Source organism: Felis catus, chromosome X (assembly GCF_018350175.1).
Source record: "Felis catus isolate Fca126 chromosome X, F.catus_Fca126_mat1.0, whole genome shotgun sequence".
NCBI classification, from domain to species: Eukaryota; Metazoa; Chordata; class Mammalia; order Carnivora; family Felidae; genus Felis; species Felis catus.
Genome location: NC_058386.1, coordinates 14,680,508 through 14,702,593, shown reverse-complemented (window position 1 = coordinate 14,702,593; position 22,086 = coordinate 14,680,508). Strand labels below are relative to the sequence as shown.

The window sequence follows — 22,086 nt, the reverse complement described above, 5'->3', positions numbered from 1 at the left end:
TAGGTTTTCCACATTGGGGGCACAAATATTTACAGTCGTTAGCTCTTCTTGATAAATAGACCCCTTAATTATCATATAATGCCCTTCTTCATCTCTTTTTACAGTTATTGTTTTAAAGTCTGGTTTGTCTGATATAAGTATGGCTGACTCTGGCTTTCTTTTGATGTCCATTAACATGAGAGATGGTTCTTTATCCACTAACTTTGAATCTGCAGGTGTCCTCAGGTCTAAAATGAGTCTCTTGTAGGCAGCATGTAGATCGATCTTATTGTTTTATCCATTCTGATACCCTATGTCTTTCGATTGGGGTATTTAGTCCATTTACATTCAGAGTGAGAAAAATATGGATTTAGTGCCATTGTGTTATCTGTTGATTTTATGTTTGTGGTCATGTCCTCTGGTCCTATTTAGTCTTTGCTACTTTCCACTCAGAGTCCCCCTTAGGATCTCTTGCAGGGCTGGTTTAGTAGTCATGAACTCCTTTAGTTTTTGTTTGTCTGGGGAAAGTCTTTATTTCTCCTTCTATTCTGAATGACAGCCTTGCCAGAGAAAGGATTCTTGGCTGCATATTTTTTCTATTCAGTACATTGGTTATTTCCTGCCACTCCTTTCTGACCTGCCAAATTTCAGTGGACAGATCCACTACTACCCTTATGTGTCTACCCTTGTAGGTTAAGGCCCATTTGTCCCTAGCTCTTTTCAGAATTCTCTCTTTATTTTTGTATTTTGCCAGTTTCACTATGGTATACCATGGTGTTGACCTGTTTTTGTTGATTTTGAAGGGAGTTCTCTGTGCCTCTTGGATTTGGATGCCTGTTTCCTTCCCCAGATTAGGGAAGTTCACAGCTATGATTTGTTCAAATAAACCATCTGCCCCTTTCTCTCACTCTTTCTGACACTCCTATGATACAGATATTGTTTCATTTCATGGAATCACTTAACTCTCTAATTTTCCCCTTGTGATGTAGTAATTTCCTTTCCCTCTTTTTTTCAGCTTCATTAGTTTCCATAATTTTGTCTTCTGTTTCACCTATTCTCTGCTTCTTGCATCCTCACTGTCACTATATCTAGTTTGTTTTGCATCTAGCATTTTTTAATTCATCCTGACTAGTTCTTAGGTCTTTAATCTCTGCAGCAAGAGTTTGTCTGGTATCATATATGCTCTTTTCAAGCCCAGCTGTTAGTCATATGATGGTTATTCTAAGTTTTTGTTAAGATATATTGTTTATATCTTTTTTGAGCAAGTTTCTGTGATTTCTTCTTGAACTTTGTTTTGGGGAGAATTCTTCTGTTTTGTCATTTTGGCTACGTTTCTGTCTTTTGCGTTTTAAAAGCTTGTTATGTGTCCTGCACCTGAGAGTACTACTATATTAAAAAGGGGTAATACGCTGTCCAGAGTTTGGTACTCCAGGAAGTGTTTCTGGTGTATGTTGCATGCGCTCTGTTGTTGAATTTTGGCTGCTCTACCCCACTGGTCAGTGCTCTGCAGAGCTCCTCCTTGCTTGTAGTGGTGGAGTGTTTGGACCTTCAGCTAGGTGTGCTTTGATTTATTTGTTGAAGTAACCCTGGGGGGAGAAAAAGGAAAGGGAGGGGGGAAGCCTGCTTACATAAAAAGAGAAAAATGAAAGGGGAGAAAAGAAATACAGAGAATCAAAAAACTATAAGGCTAAATCCAGAGAAAGAGAGAGGAAAATGAAGAAGAAGAAAGAGGGTGGAAAAAGAAGAGAATAAAAATGCCTGATCAAAAAAAATATATGATAAGAATTGACCAAAAACAAGTCAGAAACTATGAGCCTGATCCAAAAAAAAAAGAAGAAGAAGAAAAGGGAGGAAACAAATACGAAATGAAATGAAATAAAATAGTAAAGGAAAAAAAAAAAACAAAACAGTTGTCTGTTGGTGCCTGGGACTTGTGACTATGCTGGTGTGGAGAGGCCAGCTGCATTGGGTCAGTCAGTCTTGCCCCAATAAATCATCAGTTGCCAGGCACGGGGTCTTGGGGTTTGGCTTAAGCAGGTCCCATCTCCACTGGGGGCCCCTGTGCTGCTCTCTGAAGTCCCACCCTGTTGATGTCAGGGAGAAAAAGGGCAACGCCCCAATCTCTCCTCCCCTTACTGGATATCTCAACCCATGCTGATAGAATAGTGAGGGCCATCAGCTTGCCCTGCTCCACAATTCTCTGCCTTCTAGGTGCTCAGCTGGGATTCAGAACTCCAGGTCTTAACGGACCCAGCCCAGTGTGGCTCCTCTCCCCTGTTCTGGAGTAGAGCCACTCTGTGTGATAAACCCTCTTCCCAAAGTACTCTGGGAAGGGGACTGTTCTCTCCCAGTGTTCCTCTGAGATCGCTACACCATGCTATGCACTCCTGGCCGGCTCCCTTCTCCCCTGTAGTGTGCGCCACGGCTTCCAGCTCCATTCCGGAGAAAGTCGCCCTTTTCTGAAACCTCTGAGTTTCAGCTCCTAAGGCTGTTGGCAGAAAAGACACTGGCACTCTCTGTATTTCTCGTTCCCCAGTCCGTGTTCCAGAGAGGTTTTCCATTTGTGCTAACTCGATGCCACACTTTCACAACTCCTCTCTCTTTCTCTCCCTTTTGTCTCTCCACAGAAGGGGTTCCCTCCCCTCCGTGCCTATGCCGTTTTATCTCCCACAGTTCACATACATGCACTTCGATCCTGCCAAGCGGTCTCCCTCCAACCGTGGAGATCCTTCTGCCCCTCTGCAGATCGATTTCCTGGCTGTTCCGAGTGATCTGACCTCAATACAGCTGTGTTTGAGGGACGAGGAAAATCCTGGTCCCCCTACTTCTCTGCCATCTTAACTCCCTTCCTGACAAATGGTCTTTTAGAAAGTCATACCCATTTCCACTCCCCTCAGAGGTGAGTGACAGTGTTTTTTTCCTTCTCTTGTCAACTTTAGGCATTATCTTATTATTTTTGCTAATTTAAAAAATGTTTTTAAAATTTTCATTTCTTAGCTAGTGAGGGTGAATCTTTTTCTTTGCATATATCTTTGCCATTAATATTCTTTTATAATTTTCCTGCTAACTAACCTTTTCCTACTTTTTTCTTATTTCCTTTCTTGTTCATTTGGGTGCTTCATTTATTGCACATAGCAATAAATGTCATGAAAGTAAAAACTTTTTGTCAGTCATTTGCTTTTTTAAAGATTCCAGTATAGTTAACATACAGTGTTATATTAATTTTAGGCATATAATATAGTGATTCAATAATTCTATGCATTACTCATTATTCATCATGATAAGTGTACTCTTTCATCCCCTTAACCTATTTCATGTATCCCCCCAGCCCCCCTCCCTTCTAGTACCTATCACTTTGTTCTCTACAGTTAAGAGTCTGTTTCTTGCTTTGTCTATTTTTCCTTTGCTCATTTGTTTTATTTCTTAAATTCTGCATATGAGTACAGTATTTGTCTTTCTCTGACTTATTTCACTTAGCATTATGGTCTCTGGCTCCATCCATATTGTTGCAAATGGCAAGATGTCATTCTTTTTATGGCTGAATGATATTCCATTGTGTGTGTATGTGACACATATACATATCCACATCTTTATCCATTCATTTATGAGTGGATACTTGGGCTGCTTCCATAATCTGGCCATTGTAAATAATGCTGCAGTAAACATAGGGGTTCGTGTATCCCTTTTTTTTTTTTAATTTTTTTTAATGTTTATTTTTGAGACTGAGAGAGACAGAGCACGAATGGGGGAGGGGCAGAGAGAGAGGGAGACACAGAATCGGAAGCAGGCTCCAGGCTCTGAGCCATCAGCCCAGAGCCCAACGCGGGGCTCGAACTCACGGACCGTGAGATCATGACCTGAGCTGAAGTCGGACGCTTAACCGACTGAGCCACCCAGGAGCCCCATCGTGTATCCCTTTAAGTTAGTGTTTTTGTATTTTTTGGGCAAATACCCCGTAGTGTGATTACTGGCTCATAGGGTGGTTTTATTTTTAACTTTTTGAGGAACCTCCATACTGTCTTCCACAGTTGCATTCCCACCAACAGTGCACAATAGTTCCTTTTTCTCCACATCCTTGCCAACACTTGTCTCTTGTGTTTTTGATTTTAGTCATTCTGACAGGTGTGAGGTGATATCTCACTGTGGTTTTGATTTGTATTTCCCTGATGGGTGAAAAATACTGAGCATCTTTTCATGTGTTTGTTGGCCATCTGTGTGTCTTCTTTGGAGAAATGCCTATTCATGTCTTCTGCCCATTTTTTAATTACATTATTTCTTTTTGGGGGATGTTGAGTTATATCACTTCTTTATATATTTTGGATACTAACCCTTAATAGGTTATGTCATTTGCAGATAACTTCTTCCATTCCATATGTTGTCTTTTAGTTTTGTTGATTGTTTCCTTTGCTCTGCAAAAGCTTTTTATTTTAATGTGTCCCAATAGCTTATTTTTGCTTTTATTTCCCTTGCCTCATGATACATATCTAGAAAGATGTTGCTATGGCAGATGTTAGAGAAATTACTACCTGTGCTCTCTTCTAGGATTTTTATGGTTTTAGGTCTCATATTTAGGTCCTTAATCTTAATCCATTTTGAGTTTATTTTTGTGTATGGTGGCATAAAAGTAAAAACTTTTTTCTCATTTGCTTTTTAATGTTATTTATGGTCTTTAAAAATGTACAGAAATGTTAATTTTATTGACTTGAACATTAAATAATATAAGGGTCTAAATTAAGGATCTTAGCTAACTAATTTCAAAAGGCACACAAACAATGTTAAACTGATTGAATTTCATAAATTTTAAAAAGTCTGTATTTTTTGGTTCATTTTGAATATTTCTTTTTTTTTAATTTTTTTAACATTTTTATTCATTTTTTGAAAGACAGAGACTGTGAGTGGGGGAGGGGCAGAGAGAGAGGGACACACAGAATCCGAAGCAGCCTCCAGGCTCTGAGCTGTCAGCACAGAGCCCAATGCTGGGCTCAAACCCATGAACCGTGAGATCATGACCCGAGCCAAAGTCTACTGCTTAACCCACTGAGCCACCCTGGCACCCCCATTTTGAATATTTCTTAAACACACGTAAATGCTTGGTTTTCAACCTTTGAATAATTGCTTTTCCAACATTTTTTAACATATAACACTTAAAACTTTTTCAAATACTTAATGACTAAAGACAGTTCACTTGGATAATTTCTTAAAGAAATGTAATGAGGCATCCATGAATGCCACTTGGTTTGACTTTACATAAAAAAACTATTTAAGCTTTACTTTTTTTTTCTTCAAAAATAGTAATACAGTTTAATATATTTGAAAGCTTACTCTAACAAAATTTTTTCTCCCTGTGTTAACACTTCTATAATCAGAAACAGCCAAGTTCTTTTTAGGCTTATCATTGGTCGAAAAATCCACTGGGAAATTTACCTTGGATAGAAAATTGAGCAAGCTGTGTGGTTTTTTTTTCCTCTTGTTTATTTAGGTTTTTGTTTCTTGGCTCTCATTATGACCCTCCAGTCTTTCAAAGTCCTTCACTGCTGGTTGGTGCTGTCACAGCTCATCAGATTTATTCTGGACCTGTACAGGGTATCTGGGGAGAAAGAGGAAAGAAGTATGTGTACTGCTGTGTCCTTGACAATTTAAAGAAGGCTGGGTCAAGTAAACTAAAACAAGGCCCAGTGTAGACTTTTTCTTCTTGAAGAATTTATTTGGTCTTGCTGTTTTCTGTTTCATTTTGTTCCCCACCTCCTTTGTATCCTACAACTTCATTCTCTCTGAAAAAAAATGATAGAAATTTAGGAATGTTCTATAAGCTATTGATTTATTCCCATATTACCTTTCTTTTGTCTCTGGTCCATAGGATACATAGCCAGTCATCTCATTGAAGTTCACACATTTAATATGTGAAAGAGCAAGACCCGGAATCTAATAACTTAGGATCACAACTGGAACTAATGTTATTTTAAAGGCTATGTGTGCTTTTTGTATTTAATATTTTAATGTTTCCTGTCTTTATTTGGGAAAGTTTCTAAACAAATAGGTTGCTGTTTTTTATGATTTTATTTATGAACACAATAAATGTAGGTTTCTAGTCTTTGAGAAAATGGATATATTAAGAGGCAGAGGATTCTTAGAAATATTTACCCTAATACTAATTTTTTTCTCATATTGTGGTATATTGAAAGTTTTTTTTTTTTTTTAAATAAATTGCTATATTGTAAACCATTCTACCTGGCTTTAGAGGTACTTAAAGTTAAATACTTTTAAGTTAACTATGTAAATTAAACTTTCAACTTATGTAATTTCTAAAGCACTAATGAATTAGTTTTATTTAACTTAGCTTCAGATTTATGAATCACTGGTTATAAATTAACAACCTACGCTGGTGTGAAGTGTCATATTGTAGCCTAATTCTTTATGCAGTTGTGACCACATAGACCAACCAGGAAGGAGGGCAGCAAACTTCCAGATGCTTTGAGTATAAAGTTGCAGGGTCCCGAGGGTTTAGAGGAATTCCTCTGGTCCATAGGGAACTGTGGAGGAGGGGAAAACCTAGAATCAGGAAACATTCCTGTCTAGTGGTATAGCCTATCAGTGACCATCTTAGCTCCTTTCTTGGTAAAATCCTTCAGTTTTATTGGGTTCCCCAGCCCCCACCTCTCACAGAAAAAGCTTTAATTTCTAGGTGGAACTCGGTGGTAACATGGCATTTCTTCCATAGCTTTGTAAAATATTTTTGATGATGTTTGGTAGAACTGGCATATTAGAGTTTCTCTGTTGGTAGTTCCGATACAAACTGTATGAATAGGAACTTGTTTCTTAAGAGTAAAGTAAAATGCTTTGAATAGGTTTTAAATGAGATTGTCTTGGGCACTGTTAGCTGCTTCGAATGCTGGTTTATTTTGTGGTTGTGTGTGTGGTGTGTATATGGTTTAGGTTTTTTTTTTTTTAATTTAAAATTTTAAGGGAGTGGGTTTTAAAATCTGAACTTTTGATCTTTTTAAAAAGTGTAACTAGTCATTTTATATAGTAGTCTTATTTGGTAAAGCCCTTCCTATGTAGAATTTTCCTTTTGAACCCTTTCAAAGTTAGTCTTTTGAGAAACATTTCAGACCTTCCATTGAGCAAACAAATACTCTATCCCCCACCCCTACCCCCACCTCAGTCTCATTTTTTTTTTTTTTTTTTTAAGAAACAAAACCAGAAATTATGGCTGCTTTTGTTTTTTGTTCAGGGGTGCATAGAGGAGTATGTGGTTTCTGTAACTTGGTCTTCACCTTTCTCTAAGTTTTAAAATTAAGATTTTATAGTTTTTAGGACATATCTTTACCACTCATTCCCCTCTTTTTATACAACTGTGTATGTTTAGTAAAAACCACATAAAGCAGCATTTTTTCCTTTATGTTATAATGGGTCAAAAGTAACAGACATACATGTAATTAAGGCTGTAAAAAGTTCAAGGTGTGGCAGTGCCATGAGAAAGCTTCTGAATGAACACTTAATTTTAAGTATTTGTTTAGATTTTTGCACTTAATGTAGCTTATGATAAAATACAGGCTATACTTAATTTATTTAGTACTCTTTTTGTTTGGCATAAATGAAATAGAAATGCTATCACCCCAAATTATTCACTCAAAAGCCATGAAATTTAAAACAGCTGATATTTTCTTTTTCATACTAACAGCTTGGAACAAATGTTTTGCTTGTGCAAATGAGATGGCTATTGTGATGCAAAGAAGTATCTTGAAAAAACCAAATGTCCTTTCTCTGTTTTGAGTATTTCAGTTAAATACTGCAATAATTGTAAGCAGAGCCTGGAGTTTCTTTCTTGTTTCTGTTCTGCGATATATTTTAACAAGTTCTCTTGTGACTTTTAAAATGTCTTGGTTTTAGGACACGTGGTTCGGCGGGGATAACTTTGTCTACAGACGCAATGGGTTAGCAGTTAGATTTTGCAAGTCTTCTCATTTCTTTCCAGATTCTCTGACCCAGGGTAACCTTTGGTTCTTCTCTGAAGGCAGGAGTGAGGGAAGTTTGAGCAGGTGACTGATGATCACTGTCCATACAGCCCACAGACAATATGCGAATTACTTTAGCAGTCCTCTTAGTCCCTCCTCCCACTCTTCCTCCCCTTAAACCAACAAATGCAAATAGCCTCATCCCCATTTGCTAGAAATCTAGGCTTTCTCTGGCAACATGGGCTTTGTTGTTGACTCGCTTTCTCCAGAAAGGCAGTTTTATTTCTGGTAAAAGAGAAAGCTATCAAGTGGAACCTAAGTCACTTTAATGGTAAATATAGCAACAGATTGTTTCTCTGGAATATTTCTAAAGGTAGGAATTACCCCAAAGTTTCTTTATATTGTAGTTGAAGTACGGTTAAAGAAATTCATTGTCTGCTTTGTTAGCTTTTGTGTACTAAATATCCAATCAGTTCTATTATCTCAAAAAATTCTCTTTTTTGCTCTAAATATTACTTACTGAAATTGGTGGTACTATTATTTGATTAGTCTTTTATAAAAATTGTTTTATGGTAGAAGGGAAAAGTCAGACTGGTTATTTTTACCATAAAGATGGCTTTAAATAAAGAAAGAACAACCCTATTGTGACTCAAACTTGATAATTTAAATCTCCAGTTTGTGATGGAAAGTGTTATCATATATTTTTCTATAGCCTTGAGGAATATGACATGATTTTTCATTAGAATTACCTGAGACTTAGTAAAAGTATTTGTACAGTAATAGAGATGTGGATAACATTTTACTAATTAAATATCGTGTCAGTACATTTGGTTTGTGGAAATTCTAGCAGTGACTGCTATGTTGTTGTTGTTTTTTTTTTAACAGCATAATGCAAGTCATTCTGTAAGAAAAAAGGTGCTGTGATTTAAAAATTGAGTGGCTTTTAAAAGCTCAGAATTGTTAAATGAATTATGAATTGACCTGAAACAACTGAAGTTGCTTCTTTTCATGTGAACTTTCTTCTGAAAATATTAAAGGTGTTGGAAATTGTCATCTTCTTTAATGTCATTGTGACCAAAATCTTGGTTTCTTTTGAAGTGAGCAGATATGAGTAGCGATTGTGAAATATAATGGTCTTCATGGGAAGCACCCCCATGAAGCTGAAGTGAGTAGTTTACAGAGCGTCTGTGATGGGGCAAGTATTGTTAAAAGAACGTTCTTAAGGCCCTTCTAAAATTTAATTGTGATTTCTAGCTGCTTCTTGCATTTTTTTGGTTTCCTTTCTAGGCTGAATGCGTATATCATTATATAACAAGTTAGGAAAACCATATAAATTCCACTAAATTAGATTTTATTTTAATTTAGCATGTATGCCAAGAAAAAAGGCAGTGTCATTTACGTACAAGGTAAATAACTTTAACTGGACTTTTGTATTTTGTTTAATTTAGAGAGCTATCCATTAACCTTTTAATTGTGTTTGGGATATTTTTCCCTGTAGCATTTTTGTAAGTTTTCAGTAACCTTATAGAATATTCTATACAGATTAAGGTATGTTTTATAAGGTGTGTAAAGGGTGTCTTTTCTCTTCTTGAATCTGTTTGTCTTAGATCTCCAAGTCTTATTTTGAAATGGGGGAGACAGAAATTAAAGCTACAAAGACTTTCAGTATATTGGTTTTGGTTTAGTTGTCCAGACATAATTTTTAAAAGCTCCTAGAAAAGACATAGCAGCATTTCCCAAATGGGGATGCTCTGTCATACCGCCCCAAAACAAGCTCTTTTAAATCAGATCTTTACTTTTGTGAGTGAATGGCTTGTTTTTCTTTTTATGTGGGAGTTATCTTTTATTGTATGTTTATTTTATATTATTTTTTAACAAGCTTTTTAAAAATGTTTACTTTTGAGAACAAGTGAGAGAGAGAGAGAGAGTTGGGGAGAGGCAGAGAGAGAGGAGAGGGAGACAGAGCATCCCAAAGTGGACTCTGCACTGACAGTGGAGAGCCCGATGTGGGGCTCAAACTCACGAACCACGAGATCATGACGTGAGCTGAAGTCGGACGCTTAACCAACTGAGCCACCCGGGCACCCCTATTTTATTATTATTTTTTTTATGTTTAGTTTTGGGAGAGAGAGAGAGCAAGCTTGTGCAGGCAGGGAAGGGGCAGAGAGAGAGGGAGACAGAGGATCCAAAGCAGGCTCCACACTGACAGCACAGAGCCCAACGTGGGGCTCAAACTCACGAACTGTGAGATCGTGACCTGAGCTGAAGGACATTTACCCGACTGAGACACCCGGGCGCCCCTTATTGTATGTTTAAAGTATTTTTAATACTGTAAAACTGTGGTTCTTGGTTTTGGGGAGGGAAACCTACCTAGGTCATGAGGAGACTCAGGAAAGACAGTGGAGGAGCGAAGGCAATAGGGCTGGGCCTGTTCACACTATTGGATGCCAACAATGCCAACTAAACCATCTCTTCTTGGTAAATGAGCAGGGAACTGGGCAGAACATTCAAGTTAGAATAGGTCCAATAAGGGTTAAAATATGAAAAGACAGTACCATTTCCACAAAAACTGGGGACAGCTACCACTAAGAATTAGAGACCTTCTTTTCCTTTTTAACTTTTTCAGTGTTTGCCATTCTTTTTCCTTGTAGTGATTAGTTGTAAAACAAATAAACCTTTTAAAATGATAGGGCAGGGGGCAGGTCTCAAAAAGAACTTTTATACTTGTTTTGGGCACAGTGAGAAAGAGAGAAAAGTGAAAAAGTATCTTAGAGGTCTTTAAGTAATGGTAAAAGGAAGAGTGATAAGCAGAGGCCTTTGGGAGGTGTCTGACCAAGACCAAGAGTGCCCCTGCTACTGTGAATGGAAATAGAGACCATGTGTCTCTGCTGGTCAGCTGCTTGGCCAATAATGATGCTTTTACAGTTCTATTCTGCTGAGTCAGCCTGGGCTGCTGAGGGGATCTACTCTTTAATTCTGAAATTGCTGGAGACAGCTGCAGATTCTAGAGGTCACTGCCAGTATGCAGTGAGTCTGCATGGGTATCTCTACTGTTATTTTTTAGTGGATTCTTGTATGTCTTTACAAGTTGTATATCTTTTTATCAAAATAAAATATTAGTAATGCTTATGTCAAATAATTGTTTTCTTTAGAGACATGACTTGTTCTGTTATTTTAAAAAGTGGCTAGGTTTGGGGCACCTGGGTGGCTCAGTCGGTTAAGCGTCCAGCACTTGATTTCAGCTCATGTCATGATCTCATGGTCGTAAGATTGAGTCTCACATTGGGCTGTGTGCTGTGCTTGGAGCCTGCTTAAGATATTCTCTTTCTCTCTCTTTCTCTCTCTTTCTCTTTCTGTCTCTCTCTTTCTCTCTTTCTCTCCACCCCCCCCCCAAATGGCTAGGTTTATCTTTGTGAGGGCATTTTATAATCTTTATGACAAAATTGGAGTTGTAGAACATTTAGAAAACAAAGCGATAGGGTAAAATCTAAAAATTGCTTGTATTCTTGCCTGTATTCTTGCCAGTATTCTTGCCATCCTCTAATATTTTGATATATAAACCTTAGGATATTTTAATTAAAAAAATCAGAAATATTAATTAATTGCCAGTAGTCATTGAGACCAGCTGAGGATGTCTTTAGAAGCATGTGTTGTATTCTGTTCCATGTATACAGAACTGTATTGGTTTGGTCCCATCTACTTAAGTATTCTTGCTTTGTTATTATAATAATTAATAGACATAAAATGTGTTTGGATTATAAATGTTTCATTTTGAGAAAATACATAAGAAAATTTAGAGTACAGAAGGTTCTCCTCTAATATTTGGTGCATTTTTCCCTTAAGGGTTTATTTAGCCAAGAGAATTTAAAAAAAGGAAAGCCCCTAAATACTGGATTATTAAGGGCATGTTGATAATTTGTTTTTAGCACCACTTTAGATATTTTTATCTGTGGTTTACACAGAAGCTCCCTCAAACTTGAACCTTAAGAAATGTTTAACCCAACTATTTAATTCTGCATTTGAGTTTGTTAAGATTATAGAGGAAAATATTTTCATTGTCTTTTCATTGCTTACCTCACTAGTTTAAAACAGTACCCACTTTAAGCAAGGAGCATGGGCTTTTGGGTGAGACAGTCCTGAATGTGAATCCCGTTCCTACCACTATGAGACTAGCTGTGTGATGCTGGATTAGATGTTACTTAATGCACTAAGCCTCTGTTTTCTTCTTCTTCTTCTTCTTCTTCTTCTTCTTCTTCTTCTTCTTCTTCTTCTTCTTCTTCCTCTTCTTCTTCTTCTTCTTCTTCTTCCTCTTCTTCCTCTTCTTCCTCTTCTTCCTCTTCTTCCTCTTCTTCTTCTGTTTTTGATGCAGGGCTCAAACTCATGGTTCTAGAGATCGTAACCTGAGCCAAAGTCAGATGCTTAACCAACTGAGCCACCCAGGTGCCCCAAGCCTCTATTTCTTTATATGTAAAATGGGGATAATAATACTTGCTTTACAAATTATAGAAACAAATTTTAATAATGTATGCAAAATATTTGACCCATTCGAAGTATACAGATTTCTTTCTTTTTTCCCCCAGTGTTGTGTTTTAAAATGAGGTGCAATTCACATAATATAAAATTAACTATTTCAAAATGCACAATTTAGAGTCACTTAGTATGTTCATAATGTTGTACAACTACCACCTTTATCTAGTTTGGAAATATTTTCATCACCTTAAAAGAAAACCCTGTATCCACTAAGCATTTGCTTCCTATTCTCTCCTCCCTCTTGCCCCTGTGACCACTAATCTGTATTCTGTTGCTATAGATTTACTTATTCTAGATATTTCATATAAATTGAATCATATAGTATGTGATTTTGTGTCTGGCTTCTTTCACTTAGTGTAATGTTTTCAAGGTTCATTCATGCCATTTCAGCTACCAATACTTCATTCCTTTTTATGGATGAATAATATTCCATTGTATGCATGTGTAACACATTGGTTATCCATTTATCCATTGATGTACATTTGAGCTGTTTCTACCTTTTGGCTACTGTGAATAGTGCTGCTATGAATATCCCTGTACATGTTCTTATTAGAGTCCCTGTTTTCATTTATTTTGGGTATATACCTAGGAATGGAATTGTTGGTTCAAATGTTACTTCTGTGTTAACTTTATCTGCTACTGCCAAACTGTTTGCCGCAGGAGCTGCACCACTTTACATTCCCATCAGCAATGTATGGGGGTTACAGTTTCTCCGTATCCTTGTCAGCACTTAACTGTTTTTCTTTTTAATAGCCATCTTAGTAGGTGTAAAGTGGTACCAAATTGTGATTTTGATTTGCAGTCCTTCCTTCATTTTTGAATGGAGTGTATTCTTAGAAGTTGATTTTTTTTTTAACACATTGTCAAAGATTATCTTTTATTTGGTTTGAGACAAGGTGTTTTCCTTTAAACAGACAAACAAAAAATTAAACATTCACTCCATATATCTTGGATTACAATGCCATGGGTTTGGGCATTTTGGGGTTACCATAACAGCAGCACCTTAGAAACTGGGTGAGAGGAAACACTACAGATAAGAGATTTTATTTCCTCCTTTCTTAGAAGTTGATTTTTAAGTTGGTTGATTGGTATTTGAAGTTTTTTTTTTTCATACAGTGTTATATTAGTTTCAGGTGTACAAAATAGTGATTCAACAATTCTATACATTACTCAGTGCTCACCAAGATAAGTGAACTCTTAATTCCCTTCATATATTTCACCCATCCAGCCATCCATCTCCCCTCTGGTAACCACCAGTTTGTTCTCTGTAGTTAAGAGTCTGTTTTTTGGTTTGTCTCTTTTTTTTCTTTTTTTAAATGATTTTTTTTAAGTTTATTTATTTATTTTGAGACAGAGAGAGAGAGATGCAGGAGGGGCAGAGAGAAAGATGGAGACAGAATTCCAAGCAGGCTCTGCAGTGTCAGCTTAGAAACCTGTGCGGGGCTCAAACTCACTTCCTCTGAGATCATGACCTGAGCTGAAATCAAGAGTCAGATGCTTTAACTGACTGAGCCACCTAGGCGCCCCTGTCTCTTTTTTTTTTCTTTGTTTTGTTTCTTAAATTCCACATGAGTGAAACCCTACGGTCTTTGTCTTTCTCTGACTGACTTATTTCTGTTAGCATTGTATTCTCTAGATCCATCCATGTTGTTGCAGATGGCAAGCGTTCTTTTTTTATGGCTTAGTAACATTCCAATGTATGTATGTGTATATACATACACACACACACACACACACACACCACATCATCTTTATCCATTCATCTGTCATTGGGCACTTGAGTTGCTTCCATAATTTGGCTATAACAAATAATGCTGCAGTAAACATAGGGGTGCATATATCTTTTTAAATTAGTGTTTTTATATTTTTTGGGTAAATACCCAGTAGTGGAATTATTGGATCCTATTGTAATTCTCTTTTTAATTGTTTGAGGAACCTTCATACTGTCTTCCACAGTGGCTGCACCAGTTTGTATTCCCACCAACAGTGCAAAAACGGTTCCTTTTTCTCCATATCCTCACCAGCACTTGTCTCTTGTGCTTTTGATTTTAGTCATTCTGACAGGTGTGAGGTGATATCTCATTGTGGTTTTGATTTGCATTTCCTTGATGGATGAGTGGTATTGAGCATCTTTTTATGTGTTTGTTGGTCATCTGTGTGTCTTCTTTGGAGAAATGCCTGTTCATATCTTCTGCCCATTTTAAATTATTTTTTTTGGGGGGTTATTGATTTGTATCAGATCTTTATATATTTTGGATACTAAACCCTTATCAGATCTGTCATTTACGTGTATCTTCCCCCATTCAGTAGGTTGCCTTTTTGTTTTGTTGGTGGTTTCCTTTGCTGTGTAGAAGCTTTTTATTTTGGTATAGTTGCAGTAGTTTATTTTTGCTTTTGTTTCCCTTGCCTCAGGAGACAAATGTAGAAAAGTGTTGCTATGGCCAATGTCAGACAAAATTACTGCCTGTTCTCCTCTAGGATTTTTATGGTTTCAGATCTCACATTTAGATCTTTAATCCGTTTTGAGTTTATTTTTGTGTGTGGTGGAAGAAAGTGGTATAATTTCATTCTTTTGCATGTAGCTGTCCAGTTTTCTCAGTGCCATTTGTAGAAGAGACCGTCTTTTTCCCATTGCATACCCTTGCCTCCTTTGTTGAAGATCAATTGACCACATAATTGTGGATATATTTCTGGTCTCTCTCTTTTGTCCCATTGATGTATGTGTTGTTTTTTTGTGCCAGTACCATACTGTTTTGATTGCAACAGCTTTGTAGTATATCTTGAAATCTGGGATTGAAATACCTTAAATTCTGTTCTTTTTCAAAATTACTTTGGCTGTTTGGGGTCTTTTGGGGTTCCATACAAATTTTAGGGTAATTTGTTCAGTTCTGTGAAAAATGCTGTTGGTATTTTGATAGGGATTGCTTTGAATCTATGTATTGTTTTGAGTAATATGGACATTTTAACAATATTGGTTCTCCCAATCCCTGAACATGGAATATCTTTCCATTTGTGACATCTTCCATTTCTTTCATCAGTATTTTATAGCTTCTAGAGTACAGGTCTTTCATCTCCTTGGTTAACTTTATTCCTAAGTATTTTATTATTTTTGGTGCAATTGTAAGTGGGATTGTTTTCTTAATTTTTCTTTTTGCTACTTCATTATTAGTGTATAGAAATACAGTGGATTTCTGTCTATTGATTTTGTATCCTGTGACTTTACTGAATTGATTTATTAGTTCTAGTAGTTTCTTGGAGTTTTTAGGGTTTCTATATATAATATCATGTCATCTGGAGATAGTGAAAGCTTTATTTCTTCCTTACCAGTTTGGATGCCTTTTATTTCTTTTTGTTGTGTGATTGCTGTGGCTAGGACTTCCAGTACTATGTTGAATAAAAGTGGTGAGAGTAGACATCCTTGTCTTACTCCTGACCTTAGGGGAAAAACTCAGTTTTTCATCATTGTATATAATGTTAGTGATGGGTTTTTCATATATGGCCCTTATTATTGAGTTGAAGTATGTACCCTCTGTAACCTTCTTTGTTGAGGTGAAGCATTTTTTTCCCAGCAAACTGTAAAATGTTGTTATTAAACCATGGTGGCCTATTTGATGCATAAGCTATCCAACTTGTTTCTATGGGAATATAAGACCAGAGACAAAAGTTGGATGTTAAACATTTATTCATTTAACAAACATTTCTTGGATGCCTGTTATGTGGCAGGCCCTCAACCACATGTTGGAGGTATAATAATGGTTTGAACTTACATAGTTCCTTCTTCTAAAGGAATTCACAGTGTAGTGGGACAGGTAGATATCTAAGAAAAGATAAGATGCTGTAATACCTGTGCTGCTAGAGATAAATGCAGTCTGTGAAGTTTATTAGCATGAAGTCCTATGGTTTGCCTCGGAGCTTAGTGCTGGAATTTTGCAGTGCTCGTGATTGAGCTCGTCATTGACATGAGAGGGAAGGCCTTTCCTGGATCAGCTTCTGCAAGGCAGTAAGGGTCAGAATATTTGGGGACCTGAAACATGATTATGACTGAATCTATAAGGATAGTTGGAGAATAGAGGATATGAGATTGTGAAGATATGTAGAGGGCCTTGGACACCAGGCCAAAGACTTTAGATTTTAGCATATGGGTAATGTGGCATCACTGAAGATTTTCTTTTCAATGTTTGTTTATTTTTGAGAGAGAGAGAGACAGACAGACAGACAGAGCATGAGCGGGGGAGGGCCAGAGAGAGAGGGAGAGACAGAATCTGAAGCAGGCTCCAGGCTCTGAGCTGTCATCACAGAGCCCTATGCAGGGCTCGAACCCATGGAACTGTGAGATTATGACTGGAACTGAAGTCAGAGGCTTAACTGACTGAGCTACCCAGGTACCCCAGCATCACTGAAGATTTTTAAGAGGAAAAGTGACATATAGTTTGTATTTTAGAAAGATCATGATTATGTGCTATCAAATATGGATTGTAAACTTTAGCCAGGAATGCTAGTAAAGAGGCTAGTGCTATAGCTTTATGTGAGAAGTCATTTCATGGGCATAAAGAAGAACACAACTAGGAAGTACTTCAGGTAGGCTTGGTTTCACACGTCGATGGTGGAAGAGTACAAAGATGTCTTCAAGATTTCTGATTACTGATAATTGAGTGTAAAAGGTAATGTCATTCAAGATAAGCGTGATGAATTTGGTTTTGGACATGTTGAGTGAGAGATGCCTATATATAAGATTATTGAGTTGGCTATTGAAAACACAGCTCTGGAACTTGAGAGAGGCCTATGATGGGTAGGGGGTGGCTTACGAATGCTTAAGTGGGCAGAAGAACATGAGAGCAAGCAATTTGGTGATCATTATATGTAGGCAGTAGCTGAAATCAAGGGAGTGAACTAAAAGCATTCAAAACTGAGGTGGGGGTAGGGGGAAGGTGACTAATCCTGGGGAACACCACAGGAAACATGACAGAGGTATAAGAAGGACCAGGAGGGAGTGGCTGTGTGAAATCCAATGACGAATTTAAAAAAGAAGACATCATCAAAAGTGTTTAGTGCTATTAGGAGGTTGTGGGTTACCTTAGCATTCAAAGCTTCCCTAAAAAGAGGTGTCTAAAAGTGTAATTGCAGAGGGTTGAAAAATAAGAAAATGGCAGTGGTAGTGAACATGGGCTAGTCTTTTAAGAAGTTTGGTCATGAAAGGAAGGAGGAAAGGGATCAGAATGTCGGTAAATAGGAGATCCTTATTTGGATGAAACTTTTTTTCTTGCATTTGTTAGGCATTGACAACAAGGTTTCCCTGATATCCCATCCATTGATAGAAGAGGGCCAGGAGCACCCTCAGGTCCTGGAAAGAGAAGGTGAGAATCAAGGCAGGGCTGCTGCTGATGGTGCTGCTGCTGCTGCTGCTGCTTCTATTAACAGTTAACATTTATTGAAATATGTACCATGTGCCACATGCTGAATTTAAATAATTGTCCCAAGACCTCATAATTATTATGTGGTAAATCTGGATTTGAACCTATTTAATCTAGAACCAGTGTCTCTCCCTAGATAATGAGAAGCAGGGAAGGGAATAGGTTATTATGACCAGTTGGTACAGGAGTCCCATGCCCAGCTGATCTCTACTCTGCTTCTTCTGAGAAAATTCATAGTCCTCACCTGGATTCTGGCTTCCAAATATCTGCTGTGGTATTAGGAACATGCTTCCTTGTTTTCCTTTCCACTAGTAACTACCCCCTGTGGTTTTCTTTAAGAGTTTTTCTTAGCTTGGGGTGCCTGTGTGGTTCATTCGGTTAGGCTTCTGACTCTTGGGTTCAACTCAGGTCATGATCTCATGGTTCATGAGTTCAAGCCCTGCATCAGGCTTTGCGATGGCAGTGCTGAGCCTGCTTTGGATTCTCTCTTTCCCTCTTTTTCAGCCTCTCCCCCACTTGTGCTCTTTCTCAAAATATAAATAAATAAATTTAATATTTTTTTAAGTTTATTTTTGAGAGAGAGAGAGCAAGTGCAGGAGTACGAGCAGGGGAGAGGGAGAGAGAATCCCAAGCAGGCTCCGTGCTGTCAGCACACAGCCCAGTGGGGGCTCGGTCCCACAAACCATGAGATCATGACCTGAGCCGTGGCCAAGAGTCAGAGGCCCAACCCACTGAGCCACCCAGGTGCCCCTAAATAAATAAATTTTAAAGAAATTTAAAAAAGAGTTTTTCTTAGCTAATTTGAAGGTTTCTTTCTTTTTTTTTTTTAAGTTTATTTATTTATTTTGAGAGAGAGAGTACACACAGGAGGGGCAGAGAGAGGACGAGAGAGAATCCCAAACAGGCCACTATCAGTGCAGAGCCTGATGTGGGGCTTGAACTCAGGAACTGCGAGATCATAACCCGAGCCAAAACCAAGAGTCGATCGCTTAACTGACTGAGCCACCCAGGCACCCCTTATTTGAGGCTTTGTAAAATGAGTTTTTTATTGCTGAAGATGAGGAAATATACATTTAAAAGACTCTCGGGGCACCCAGGTCGCTCAGTCAGTTAAGCGTCCATCTTTGGCTCGGGTTATGATCTCACAGTTGGTGAGTTCAAACCCCTGCACTGGGCTCTCTGCTGTCAGCGCAGAGCCTGCTTCAGATCCTCTATCCCCTTCTCTCTGCCCCTCCCCATGTTGTGCACATGTTCTCCCTCAAAAAAATAAAACATTAAAAAAATAAGTAAAAATAATAAAAGACACTTAGCATGCTAATGGGAAGGGAAAGTTACTCTTATATGACAAGAACAGTCCTTGGGTATTCAAAAGGCTAATTTCAGAGGAAAAACAGACTCTGGCTGTTATCAAATGTTTAGTTTCTCAAGCAGGGTTCCGCTTCTGGAATGGCATGGGTGGCTTCCTCTGGTACAGGTTGGGAGAAGAGAGAGGAGAAATGGGGCAGAATCTGAAACACCAGTCAAGGGAGCTGGTGCTTTGGTATGGGATGGCAGCAGGAGTGAATGAAGGAAGATCAGGGGGTTTCCCCTTTGCTCTTACTGCCGCCCACGACCAGTTTGTGGCAATGTGAGCTCGTTCTATGAGTCAGGGAGCAAAATTCCAGATAGAGGCATTGGGTGCCTCAAGTGAGCTTTTGTGACTATCAGGCCTCAAGGTTGGATAGTGATAGTGTAAGTGTAGCCATCTCTATTGCTATGTCTATGTTTTTCAAAGTTGAGGCTTATATTGTTTCTTTGGGTTTATAGTTAGCAGTATGAAGGATTTTTTTTAATGTTTATTTTTGAGAGAGAGAGAGAGAGAGAGAGAGAGAGAGAGAGAGAGAGAGAGAGAGGAGGGGCAGAGAGAGAGGGAGACACAGAATCCAAAGCAGGCTCCAGGCTCTGAGCTGTCAGCACAGAGCCTGATGTGGGGCCCGAACCCACAGGCTGTGAGACCATGACCTGAGCTGGAGTCGGACACTTAACTGACTGAGCCACCCAGGTACCCCATAAGTTTTTCTTTTTAATGTTTTATTTATTTTTGAGAGAGCACGTGAGTGGAGGAGGGACAGAGAGGGTAGGGGGGGACAGATCTGAAGCGGACTCTGTTCTGACAGCAGCGAGCTCGATGAAGGGCTCGAACTCATGGAAGATCATGACGTGAGCCGAAGTTGGACGCTCAACTAACTGAGCCCCCTGGGCACCCCTTGAAAGATTTTAGTATAAATGATAGTTTAGTTGTACATGCAGTTTTAAGAATAAGGAAGATGACTTGGAAAGAATTGCTAAATCTGAAAAAGGTTCCAAAGTCAAATGTTTCCAATGACAGATGTTTTCTTTTTGACTTAGTTTTGGTTTTTCCAGACCATATCTTGCTTTTCTGTTTTTGGCTGTTCAGAATTTGACTTTGTTTATTACTTGCCTCAAATTCAAGGTATCTGTTTTTACAGTAATTTCTGCTCTTCTTGTCATATGGCTGTGTAATACACTATTCAGTTTGAGGAGAAGGAAATCATGTATCATTGATCTACTTAAGGAGATACGAATTTTATGGATACACAACTACACTCACAGGATACACAAACTGTATGACTGGGGCCATATCTATTTTTTCTGAATCTCCTAAATTGCCTAGACTGGTAAAAAGTATATATACTAAGTATTGAGTAAATAAATGGTGGATGGAAAATCTGGAGAACACTAAGCAACCATACCTCTTAAGTCTTTTTAGATCAAAAGCAAGATACATATTAATTCAAATCTCTAATCCATTTTAGTTTCTGTTCCAGTCAGCCATGTGTAAGCTAAACCAGCACATGTGGAACAGTAGCTGGAAATAGGGGGTTGCTGTTCATTTCTAAGTGTATTTCTTCTTCTGTGGTAATTATGTGTTCAGCTGTCTTCACAATTCAGAGAAGGCAAACACTATCTTTCAATAATAAAGTGTCTTCATGGGTCAGCAGAAATGTATATTTAATGAGTACTATTTGGAAACAAATATTAAACAAGGTTAAATTCCCAGGCATGAAAAGTTTTACCAGTGTGTTTTTGTCTGTACTTACTTGTTAATGTTTTCTCTTTGTAAGTATGCCTCCACACCTGTTTTTTTTAAAAAAACCTGAGACTCCTTCTTAGAGAGCACCTCCTGACTCTCTAGTAAAATAGCATGTAGGAATTCACAAAGTTGTCTTTTGCCCCCCACCATTCCCTTTTTTTAAAACTTGTGCACTTTGACTCAGGGGAGTGAATTTAATAGCCTTTTTTTGTTTGAGGGCAGAAAGCAAGGTAGCATATTAGAAAAAGCATGCACTTAGGAGACCAAACTCTCTTAGCCAAATGGGTGATCTTGGCTGAGTTACCTCACCTCGCAGAGCCGAAGTTTCCTCATGTATAAAGTGGGGAAATGGTACCGACCTCAGGAATTTTGGGTGGATTAAATGGGATAATGCATATTGAAGTGCCTAGCCTGTAATGGGTAGCCAGTAAATATTGGCATCTCTCTCCTTTCTTCTGTTCCCCTTGTTCCAGGCTTCCAGGCCTCCTCTTGACTTTATTTACTTCCTCTGATGGTTTCCCAAAATTTACTAATTTTTTCTGCATTTCCACAATTCACTAACTTCTCATCTCCTGGACATTTTTCTTACCTGAAGTTCTCTGTTATATCTGAAGATAAGCTGAAGAACCAGTACATTTGGTTAGGTATTCATATAAAAATTTTATTAAAGATGGTTAGTATACCTTTCTATATTGTACATACTTTTTTCAAAAAGGTTTTTGTTCACTTTGTGGCTACTATGAACACACAGTTTTAGGACTATATATAGTTGGTGTGTGTGTGTGTTAATTTTATTTTTGTGCTGTGCTTTTCCCCCCTCAGTGCCCATTACAAAGAGTATAGCAAAAACACAGTCATCTCTTCCCAAAGCGGCCCCACGTTCAATGCCGTCTCCACAGAAAACTGCTATAATATTACCAACGCAGCAGATCAGGAAATCAAGCCGGATTAAAACACCTCTACATACTTCAGCCCCCAAGAAGGGAAATTCTGCTAAAAATACCACACCAAGGAAAAAAGCCCCAAAAAAGGTTAGTTGTATCTCTTCCTGATTTGTTGTACTCTGGTTATTTATTATAACATACAGTTTAGGATCATACTAACAGTATGATGAGGC

The 22,086-nt window shown here is 38.0% G+C and overlaps 1 protein-coding gene across 9 annotated transcripts in view; it reads left to right on the top strand.

Moving 5' to 3' along the window:
* The window catches only part of SCML2 (Scm polycomb group protein like 2), a 101,349-nt gene that overhangs the window by 56,478 nt on the left and 22,785 nt on the right, over positions 1–22,086 (top strand). For 8 of the 9 annotated variants that reach the window (XM_019823612.3, XM_019823608.3, XM_019823611.3 and 5 more), the window contains 2 exons: positions 17,738–17,818; positions 21,792–22,000. In XM_019823612.3, the coding sequence (XP_019679171.1) occupies positions 17,738–17,818; positions 21,792–22,000 (290 nt within the window). The remainder of the gene's footprint in view (positions 1–17,737; positions 17,819–21,791; positions 22,001–22,086) is intronic. The other variant, XM_019823610.3, reaches the window with a different exon arrangement.